The sequence below is a fragment of the Oryza brachyantha genome, chromosome 1, assembly GCF_000231095.2.
Source record: "Oryza brachyantha chromosome 1, ObraRS2, whole genome shotgun sequence".
Taxonomy (NCBI): Eukaryota; Viridiplantae; Streptophyta; class Magnoliopsida; order Poales; family Poaceae; genus Oryza; species Oryza brachyantha.
This window is the reverse complement of record NC_023163.2, coordinates 31,276,515-31,288,541: the sequence shown is the minus strand read 5'-3', so window position 1 is coordinate 31,288,541 and position 12,027 is coordinate 31,276,515. Positions and strand designations below refer to the sequence as shown.

Sequence of the window (12,027 nt, the reverse complement as noted above, 5' to 3'; positions counted from 1 at the left end):
CCAGGTTAGCTAAACCAGATTATCTCGTTTTGCACGCGCATGCTTCCTAAATTGCTAAATGGTGTGTATTTTATAAATATTTAATTTGATTTAAAAATTATATCAATTTTTTTAAAATTTTTTTATAGATAATAATTAATTAATTAAATACTAATTCACTGCTACGCTTTACACATATACTAATACATTATTGCCACCTGTCGAACTAGTTTGACAGTCACCTGTGCAGGGCCTATCGAACAGGGATAGTTTGACGAGCCCTGTTGAACCCGATGGCCGTTCGATATGGGACCTATCGAACTACGACAGTTGAATAGGGTGCTAAATTTATGATTTTCCGCAGACGACCTCCAATTTTACTATTTTCCATGAAAATAACAATATTTCTAAAAAAAATCGATTACTTGTCCTACGGGAACAAAGCCTATACGTGCAAGAGAACAGGGAGAACGGACCACTGCGCATTAAATATAGATGACACCCTCCAAGCTCCTTCCCTCTGCTGCCTGTAGCGATGAAAATGGTTTGGAATCTTTTCAGATTCCGGACCAGTTTTCGGAAACGGAAATCGTCGGTCGGAATTTTTTCAGAATTTATCGAAAACGGAAACGAATTCGGAATTTTTTTTCGGAAACAGAAACGGATACGGTAAGGGCACTATCCGTCGAAAATCGGAATCGGTCAGAATATTTCCGGATTTTTTCTCGGAAACTTTCCGGAATGTTTTTCGGAATTTTTCTGCAGGCCTATATGACATAAATTCACAATATCAACCAAAATAGCCCAGCCCACTTTAGCAAGTTAGCCTTAAGTCCTTAATAAAAAAATATAAAATCACTTTACTTTATATCAACTTGTATGATACATATTTTATTATATAATATGATATGTGAACTTTTATAATAATCCACGTGATTTGTATTTACTATAATAATTTGTAAATTAAACCTTTACTTGGTATTTAGATAATCATTAATAACGTGATTTATGAACTTGGTTGTAATGGTAAAAAAATATTGTGGTTAGTTGCTAATGTTTAAAATTTGATCTACTGTTTTAGAAAAAAAATTGAAACCCGGTTTGAGAGTTTTCATAATATGATAAATATCCGTTACCATATCCGCTCCGATTCGAATTCAATCCATTTTCGTATTTGATAATATCCGATTTCGTTTTCGTATCTGAGGTTTCCGATTTTGATTTTGATTCTGAAAAAATATAGAAACGGAAACGATAAAGATAGTTTCCGTCTGTTTTCATCCGTAGCTGCCTGCGTGCCTATCATATGTAACCGGTGGTGAACCGCAGCGCACGAAACAGTAGCGCAAAGCCAAACCAAACCAAACCAAAATTATGGCTTACTTAAACCGCATCACACCCATCCCGATGGAGATGCGAGCAGCGTACCACCCTCCGCAAACACCCACCAAGCAGCAACCCCATTTCTCCTCCGTGTTGTAGCAGCAGCAGCAACTTCTCCTTCTTGTAGCGACACAGGAGGAGGAGGAGGAAAAGGAGGAGAAAAGAAAAGGTATTTGTTGGAGGAAGAGGAGGAGGAGAGAGCGGCGAGGAGAGGGGCCGTGGGGGGGGCGCCCCTCCGGCGGCGGCGGAGATGGGGGAGGTGGCGGCGCTGCGGCAGCTGGTCGGCGAGGTGCAGGAGCTCTGGGACCTCTACGGCGCCCACTCCCACCCACTCCCCAGGCAAGAACACCCATCTCTCTCTCGATTCGCTCCGGATCTGCTCGCCTTCGATTGGGTTTTTTCTTGATCTGGCGTCCCATGGCCTCGCCTCTGCAAAAAATTAGATCTTTCACCAACGCGCTCACGCGATTTTTTTTCCTCCCTTGTTTGATTAGTTAATATTGCTGTACTTTTGTTGCAAAAAAAAAACCTCTTAAATTTCTCTCCCTCTCTCTTGCGCTGGTGGATTTAGCAGTGGAGTTAGCCAGGATCAATCGATTCGACGAACGGTGGCGTGAGCTATAGAGATGGAGGAATTCGTGCGCCCTATTGCCGTTTGTTAATTCTTTTCAGGCTCCAAGTTTCAAGCTTTGACGTTGCCCAAAGCGTAGGACAAGATTCTTTACGTATATCCATGGTGTTGAGCGCAAGAAAGTCCACCACTTGGGATTATTTTGGCGCTGCTGATCTTAAGATATCCTGAATAAGTTGACTTGGGGAGGGTGCACTGTTTTTACTGCTATGTAGGCAAGAATCATGACAAAGAGAGAGAGAGATAGAGACGCAGATTAATTTTGATGTCTGTTTTGTTAAAAAAAATACAGTTGCAATGCTATAGCTTGGAATCCAAAGAAAACACGATTAGTCGATTACCAAGGTTAAGGTGTGGTTACCATACGCAACTAATCTAATTCGCTGTCAGTGGTGTTTGTTAAACAACCAAGTTGCTGTTGTGTGTTACCGGGCACTCCATCCATGGTGATTATAATATTGAAGTTTTATATTGATCAGTTTAGCCGTGCATTTTAGCAAACAAACATTTACTGTTGGTTTGTGCAGATCTACTGTGATTAAAAAAATGCGATTCTATTGGGAATAAGTTAGTCTCATATAGGTTTGCTCAGCAGCACCGAACACTTAATCTACATCTTGTCATATTAAGAATTCTGGGTGCTAGTGGAACCACAGAGGCATAACTACATATCTGAAACAGCGTGGTGTTATTAGTGTGGTGCTCTCCTGTGCAATTATACCCATTAGAGTGGTCGCACATGTCTATGGTGGGTACAGCTGTACTCATTTGTTGTTTATTATTAAGGCGCACATATTTTCACCTTCTATAATTACAAATTCCGTTTACCCATGGAGTGGTGCAACTATTGCATGAACAAATCATTTGCCTCTTGATATCTGGAGTCGTTTCCCTCTCTCAAGTCAGGTGCTTTAGTTCATCAACACTTTTGGTTACTTAGAATAAAATTAGTTCATCAGATTGATCATTTCTCGGTCTGTAGATAGAATCATGCATTTCCTGTTGTACAGTCTACAAAGTTGTGGATCATTTTTATCTCTCTGCGCTTTAAAAGTTATTGTGCATACTCTCCAGAATTTCTTTGCTATTAAGTATGATGGACTAATTGATTTTAGGGATATCTTACAGGTGGTATTTACTGGACTTTGAGCATGGTTCAATCAAAGATGATAATTGTAGAGCAAGGACTGGATACAACTCAGAATTGCTAAAGATCATGGAAGCTAACCAATCACCTCCTCGCAAACGCTCACGGAGGGACAGGAACCGTGAGAAAGCACCAAACTCAAACTCAACTGAAGAAATGAAAGAGGAGATTTGGAGTGAGTTCCCTCGAGACCTTTTCGAAACCGTCATTGCAAGGCTTCCAGTTGCTGCAATTTTCCGATTTCGTACTGTTTGTCGGAAGTGGAATTCTATGTTAGGCTCAGACATTTTCTCTCAGCAGTTCTCAGAAGTTCCAAACAGACTGCCATGGTTCTATACAATCACCCATGAGAATGCCAACAACAATGTAGCAATGTATGACCCCTCACTGAAGAAGTGGCACCACCCATCAGTTCCTCTGGCTCCTGCAAAAATAGTCATTCCAGTGGCAGCTGCAGGTGGCCTTGTTTGTTTATTGGATCTTAGCCACAGGAACTTCTACATATGCAATCCGCTAACACAGTCACTTAAGGAAATTCCACGCAGGTCAGTCCAGGCATGGTCAAGAGTGGCAGTGGGGATGGTGATGAATGGAGCAACTTCTAATGAAGGTTACAAAGTAATGTGGTTAGGAAATGATGGGAATTATGAACTCTATGATTCTACGAAGAATGTTTGGTCTTGGCCAGGCACTTTTCCACCAGGCATCAAACTTCCACTTGCTCTAAATTTTAGGTCACAGCCCGTGGCGGTTGGCAGCATGCTATACTTCATGTGTGCAGAACCAGAAGGTGTTTTGTCGTATGATGTAAGCACTGGGATTTGGAGACAATTTGTCATCCCACTGCCACTTCATCTGACCGACCACACACTTGCCGAGTTCCAGGGAAGGGTTATGCTGGTGGGTCTGCTCTGCAAAAATGCAGCAACTTGTGTCTGCATTTGGGAGTTGCAGAAGATGACTCTCCTCTGGAAGGAGGTGGACAGAATGCCAAATATCTGGTGCTTAGAATTCTATGGTAAGCACATGAAGATGACATGCCTGGGCAACAGTGGTTTGCTCATGCTCTCCTTGAAGGCGAAGCGGATGAACCGTCTCGTGACGTACAACCTTTTGAACAAAGAGTGGCAGAAGGTTCCTGATTGCATGCTCCCATGCAGCCGCAAAAAGCAGTGGATAGCATGTGGCACAGCATTTAGTCCATGCCCCTCTGCCTTGGCATGACAGTTTTTTTTCACTTTCTTCACCAAAGGTGGTTGAGATTTCAGACATTCTGGATCATTGGCCTATCCTTAGATATTTCCATGTTACCGTGAGAAGGCTATCTGTTATGTACAAATTCATGTAACCTGCGGTTGTTTTTGTATCTCGCTGAAGCAATCAAAACCGTTTGGGTTATCATCTAGAGGAATTTGGGTCGGCACAGCATCAACTGATTAAATCAGCTTAGAGGTATTCAAGGGTACTTGCCAGAAGGCTGGACAGAAGGCATCTGTTTAGTCTTTCTTGGTTTTTGCTTGTTTTCATCATCGTCTCGTCTTCAGTGTGTAATATTTTCTGAGTCTGCAGTCATCTGCCCAAAAACTATGTACTCTCTATAGTAATAACTGGGGCTGAATTGATGCTCCTGGGGTCATGATGACACTTATGTATCAAATGTTAGCTGCTTCTAATGTTCTGGCAGAGATGGAAGTTTTGCTGTTGCTAACAACCTTGAAATGATGCCATATGTCAGGTTGCCTGATACTTAAGCTAGCATTTGCATCTCCCATGCCAAAGTGGAGGTTTGTTCCTCCTAACTGCAATGGAACGTTACGAGCGTTCCATTGCATTCTGTTCTTGGTGAGAAAGCAATGTATTTTGTTGCCGACTGTGACGACTGAGGACCATCGTTAACTCCATGTACAACAAACAGGTCAACAAAATTCTCAACTTTTCTACTGCTCTTGGTGAGCATCAAGAAATAAAAATATGCCTAACTGGTCACAAATATACAAAAACTCACAGATAGCCTTAAACATACGCACACAACATTGGGCATGTACTGTACAGTTATAAAGAAACCAATATTACCCAAAATGATTCCAGGGTGTGTGTGTGTATTTATATATATATATATATATATATATATATATATATATATATATATATATATATATATATATATATATATATATATATAAAGGAGAAATATTTTAGGTACTAAGTACAAGTTAGAAGTTAGAGTTAGAGCTAGCATTAGCATCAGCTAAGATTGTGGAACAGCTTGAAGAAGTTCCTTTGGAGTAGAACCCGGATCTAACTCATAACAACCCTTGGGAGAATTCTTGGCTTCTTCTCCAGTAAGGACATGGAATGGTACCTGGTGAGAAAATCGCAGCATCTCCTCCTTTGGAATTATCCCGCTTTTCATTGGGTCAAGAAGAGGCCAAAACACTGACACGAACCCCGGAACCTTCACTATAGGCATAACAGAAATGCCTGTGCTTGGGTTGTAGCTATCAAGAACCTGGACCAAGTCATACTTGTATATTGTTTCATCAGAAGTATGATCATAAGAAGACATTTTGCGTCTCTTTGATCCTGATGTTCCAATGGAAGAGTTAGGTTTCTTTTTACTGGACATCAGGGGCACAACTTCTTGACTGTCCAACAACTTTATTGCTATTGTTGATAAATCTCCTCTTTTCAGCTTCCATTTCTTTCGTCGCTGATGTTTTTATGTGGACTTTTTTTGCAGCTGAATTTGATGATCCAAGAAAAGAACTTGCTTGTTCATGTTTCCTTTTGGTTTCCTCCTCAGGCCTAATTCCATTGGCTTCAGCTACCTCCTCTTTTCTAACAGGCTCATGCGTTTGTTGAACTGGATTTCTAGAGTGTGCACCACCTACAGTACTAAAAAATGGCTGCAAGATAGGATCAAAACTCTGGTTGCTGCCATAAGGTTTTCTTGTTCCTTGTGTGTGAATTGGAGCAACCGTTGTAGGTGAAATTTCAACAGCAACAAATATTGTTCGGCCCAATTGACACTACAGATCACAGTTGATGTATTCCCTGGAGTACTGTAAACTCATTTGACAAGAACCACAGAACGTCCAAAATGTGTCTGGGACTGGATAATAAGAAGAGTCCCCATTGGTCGGTGGGGGCTAGACCAGAATTTTTTCAGAAGAAACCATTCATACTTGACAAAGTGAAACCAGGAGTGCCATTAGCATTTGACTTAAAGCTATTCTGATACACTCCTGAGGAACCACCAGACCTCTTCTGATCATATGACCTCTTCTTATTCTTATCAGACAAAACACTCCAAGCATCTGAGATGAGATTGAATGCTCCTTCAGCACCAGAAAATCTATTCTTGTCCGGATGAGTTTGTAAAGCCAACCTCTTGTACTGCTTCTTGATCTTATCATCATCATCAAATGCTGATACATCTAAGATGCCATACCAATCATTCTCTCCTCCAATCTTTGTTTGTGCCCTTATGTGCGTGTCCAAGGCTGAAATCATATGATCGATGCCTTCAAGTGACTCAAAAAAGGTCTTTGCTTTCAAGGCAAACTTCTTCGCACCAGCGAGATCATTCTCCTTGAACTTACTTTCAGCAATCTCCTTTGATCGGATTGCGTCATCTCTGTTGCACTCCGTATCTGAATATAAATATAATTAGTGTTATTTCACAAAGCAATCATGAGTTATAACTTAAAGAAAACACTTAGCTATGACATTTTTAGATCCTTCATTGATGCAGGGCACAAAATATTTCGTGCATTCTATCTATGATACCATATTCAGTATTGGTAATAAACTACATTTAAGAAATGTACTAGAAGTCTTTCATGCTACACCTACAAGAGTTACACCTTTAAGGAAACCAATCAAACAAGCATTATGGTCGTTGATCCTATGCACATATATTACTGATAGCGCCAAATCCAATATTCGCATGGAACTCATTTATGGTACATTACCAGGCTACCACACTTTCCACCAAATATAACTGGAACTAAAGCTGACGCACATTACAAAAGAAGCAGAATGCCAAGAAATGATGTACTTATTGACTCTTCATGGTAAGGTTTAAGCTAAACCTAACGAGCTACAAAGGAACAAAAAGCTGGTCAAACATGAGCAACCGACAAGTTGGCAATGCAAAATTGTAATGGAGACTGGATAAATGAGAGAAAGTATAAATTATAGTCCATGTCTAGCCCAAGTAATTGCCTAGTTGCATAGCAAATCACACTCTACACAGGGAATCTTTTCTAGGAATCAGACCTCACTTTTTGATTGAGCCACTAACTCCCAAAGCTTCAGATTTTCTTCCACTAAAACAAAACACTATGAGAAGATCCAAGACAGGACTTCTACAAAACCCCACTTAATGCAACCAATTTGTTCGGATGCTCCCCCGTGAACATAACATTTTTTTTGATTGTTGTAGAATCAACTGCAACTCCAACAAAATTTCACCAAATATGACAGGCTCATGATCTAACAGATCCATTACTAAGGACATGAACAAAAGTATCGCTAATACAATATATTCCTCCATCCCAAAATAAGTCTATCTTGCTTGTTCAAAAATTTAGAATAGAAAGATAAACTTGTTTTGGGACGGAGGAAGTGCTTCGTAACATTAACAAAACTGTCTGTTAAACTTCTACAACGCTCGAAACAGAATATTAATGTAATGCATTTGCAAATACTATGCCCATAAATAGATTCCACGAAACGTTTAGTAGACCTCCAAATCTAATTATCACAAACAACTCGGTACTTATGGCTACCACATTTTCCACCAAGTGTTAACTTTTAATGCGTCAAAGAAGAAGCGATCGCAATCACTGCGTCAGATGTAATGGTTTTTGTGATCGTATACTCTTTATGGAGTTAATACATAATCTGAACCAATGCACCCTTAAAACATCACTTGTTAACTGCAACCAAGAAACACTCTATAGTTCTATTAAACCTAAACCAGACAATCCTCCTAAACCTGCAGATTGATTAATCTTCTCAACCTGATCCTCCCAAACCCATACGTCTAGGCACAACCACACGCACTCGAAAGGCTACATCAAGAAATAGAAATCCCCGCCTGTTAATATGGAACCACACAACACAGCCGGCGGCGAAACCTACCTACGACGGCAGCCGCAGCCGACCAAAAACGCGATAAACCATATAAAAACAAACACAGAGGGAGATGGCGCGCGAGGGGGAGGGAGATCGCCGTCTCCGATTTTGGCCCCAGATTTTGGCGAAATTAGTGGGAGGGGATCGAAGCGAGCGCTCACCTTGGTTTGGCTTTGGCGCAACTGGCTACTGCTTCTTGCGCTCCTAGTTCGGAGGATTGATTTCTTTTCGATTTGTAAAAAATGCATGAGGAGAAGACGACAACAATTTGGAAATCGGTTTAGTAGACCGGGATAAATAAACACTCCTGTGAGTTTGTGTGAAACCTAGACGTACTCAAGCCCATATACTAGTTTGTTTATACGATGATATTACCGTGATAATAATGAATGTGAACACACTAATTATCTTTGTGTTTACCCATGGATAAAATCTATTTTTGGAATTATGTTGTAGAACCAGTTCACATTATATTGTTTTGGTGTGCTTTTTGTAAAAAAACATCTAGTCGAAATGTGTTTTTGGAGTTCTTTTTCTAGAACCGGTTCACACCGTGGCGTTTATGTAATCATCGGCTATGTGGAGGTTTATAGTTACTGTAGTGTATCCGTTATAGATAATCATCGCTAGCTTTTTCACATATGTTTATGTTTATGCGTCAAAATTTGAATTTTTGATTTTGGGGCTTTTCACCGATATTTACTTTTTAAACTTGACTTTTATATCACCAAGAATACTGAATACATATGTATAAAATTTTTATTCATAAATATTTTTTATTTATAATATATCGTTTGGTAAAGAAAACTAAATAATCACCCCAGTGCCAAAAACAGTAGACGATTCTTGGCCTATGGCCTCATGCCTTGCTAGCAGCATGTATAGTCCTCGATGTGCTACTTAGAATGATGTTAGATGCATAGCACTACTTAATGTGTCCGTGCAACGTTACAGTGCCATAATATGTTCGATAATATATTATAAAAAAATAGCGTTTGAGGTATCATTTTTAAATACAAAGTGCTCAATTATGAAATATAATTTAGCACGAGTAACTCGTAAAGCAATACATGAGTGATTATTAGCAAGAGTAACACGAATAACTAACTATGTGTGATCATGAAAAGTATGATAGCTATAGTATTATTTGCTACTAAATAATATATGTCATGAGATACCAAAATTATTTATAATATACTACAATTATGGATTTATAACAAATGTCACTCACCTATTTATATCATACTATAATCTTCAGATTTGTAACAAATGTAACAAAAGTGACCATATGTTTCAAATAACTCCACCTTTTCTAAATATCAAGTATATTTAATTTTTAAAATAATATTAAATATTAAATTCACATAACTCAGGTTTCACATAAATCACCGTCTTTTCTAACATCAATTTATGATTTGAGTTCCAGATAAAAAAAAGGCAAGCAAATACAGTTTCAAAAAAAAATCAATAAAATTATAGTCTGAATTTAGAGTTGACTTTTACTAAAAGTTTTAAATCAAAGGCAACACCTTGTTTGTGTTGTATGTGTATATATAGCATGATTATAGGAGTTATATATTGTATAAATTTATATTTTGTAGGAAGCTTCTAATATATAGAACGATTTTATCTATGCATGACATATATAAAATTTCTAATACAAATTTATATTTCATAGAAAGTTTCTAATATATTTTATCACTATAGGGTAGGGTAGATTAGATTATACATGCGCATATATTAATTAAATAATTTAATTCGGACCCAAACAAATTATTTTTTATTTTATGAATGACTTATGATATTGTATAGGTCCGAAATTTAGCGGCATCTAAAAAACCGGATGAAGTAGTATAAATACTACTGTGTCAAAAAATAGCTCCCGCAATCACCTGTGAGTTAATCTGAACACAAATATGTTTATAATTTAAATAATATATGTATGTATATAATACAAAATTTAGTGGCGACGACGACGGAGGCGGCACAGGCGGTGGAGGAGCGGCGACACGGTGGAGGTGCCGCGGGCGGCGTGGAGGCAGCATGAGGGGCGGAGCCAGGCGGCGCTGGGGCGGAGGGAAGGGAAGAGCGTGTTGCTAGGGTAGATTGGGTGAGGGACGACGTGGACAATCCGAGCTCTTGATTTTGAGACAAACTGTTATGTACCGTTGGATTTAAGAGGTGAGGATGTAGAAGTGAGGAATGCGGTTGGTGCACTATAGGTAAGATACATGGTATCAATCTTATTACCATGTTGATGTTTATTTAGTGAGCAACAATATGCACTTATAGTGTGTAGGATCGAAACAGAGTATAACAGACCTACCAGAGGGGGTGAATGGTAGGTAGAACCAAAACCCAAAAATCTTTAGCAGAAATAAAAGATTACTTCTGGTTACGCCGTAACGCCGCTCCTATGCCTCTGCCAATCTGTTTACATCGCTTCTGAGATTAACTTAATCCTGTCGCTCCTATGCCGCCGATCAGATCGTCGGGATCCAGAAAACCACCAGTAGATAAAAGCAGAAGACATAGATTGAATGCTCTCAACTTTATTGCATCAACTGATATTTACAAAGCGCACCAACAACGCTCCTCTCAAAATTATTGATCTAGAATCAATAACTATTCTCTAATTTTCTAATTCTAAAAATCTTAAAAAATAACGCACCGAGCACATATGAATCCAAGTCCTATTGCTGTCCGCGGACGCGGACGAACAAACGGCCTACAGCCTTGCCGCAGCCCGCAGCCAGCCCATGGCCTGTACGTCTCCACGTACGGACGTACGACAGTCCATACGCGTTACGGTACTCGGCCATGCATGTCCCTCGGCGCTACAGTAACACAAAGCTACGGTAATCCGATCGCTACAGTAAACCGAATGCTACAGTAGCTCGACCAACTCTTTTTCTTTTTTCTCGTACGATTTTGATCCAATTTACTTCACGATTTTTCCGGCGCTTACGCATGCAATATGTGAAGCCCGTTACAATTTCAACCTACATGGTGTTCCTTCACCATATGCCACCTCGTATTCAACATCTTTACCCGGCATCCTCGATCGTCCGGACCTCAGCTCCTCCCTGAGCCTAGTCACGATCCCACCGCCGTTGACCAATATTGACCTCCGAGAATCACGACTCTAGTCCAACCATGTCACATGGCATCCCGACCATCCAGATCTCAGTTCCTCCATAAACCTAGTAATGGTCCGTCCCGACCATCCAGATATCGGTTTCTTCCTGAACCTAGTCATGGTCCTCGTCATTGATCATAGCTGACCTCAAGTCACTTGCACACATAGAGACAAACCAACCGCTTCCGGGTACAGATATTGCAACCTGACCTACATTAATCACACACACTCACACCAACACCATAACTGTTTCCAAATCAAATTCAACCTATTTACAAGCCAATTGTTCATCACAAAATATTGATCATGATCTTATAGTGTAGTATTATTCTCCATGTGCAACCAACACTTATCGTGTTGCTATAAAAAAAATAAACATAGAGACTATGTGATTCTATTAGTATGGAAAACTAAAATATTCTAAATTTATGAAGACATGATTGATATTTGTACACCAGTAAAATCATATATGCTAATTCAAGCTCATGGTGTAGAATTACGCGTGATGTTGCTTGCGTATTTAATACACGTTATAGTTATCAATTTTGTGCCACTCTATTTAAGCAAGTACCACCATTTTAAACCACTATTAACTTTTTTGCACCA

At 39.5% G+C, this 12,027-nt stretch overlaps 1 protein-coding gene and 1 pseudogene across 1 annotated transcript; one reads left to right on the top strand and one right to left on the bottom strand.

Moving 5' to 3' along the window:
* The first annotated feature begins 1,541 nt into the window (after positions 1 to 1,541).
* On the top strand, positions 1,542 to 4,810 carry LOC102709414 (F-box only protein 6). The gene is made up of 2 exons (XM_006645191.1): positions 1,542 to 1,701; positions 3,122 to 4,810. Exons 1-2 carry the CDS (start codon positions 1,613 to 1,615, stop codon positions 4,362 to 4,364), a joined length of 1,332 nt encoding a protein of 443 aa, XP_006645254.1. The 5' UTR covers positions 1,542 to 1,612; the 3' UTR covers positions 4,365 to 4,810.
* A 545-nt stretch (positions 4,811 to 5,355) lies between these two features.
* Positions 5,356 to 11,340, bottom strand: LOC102712961 (annotated as a pseudogene).
* Between the last annotated feature and the right edge of the window lie 687 nt (positions 11,341 to 12,027).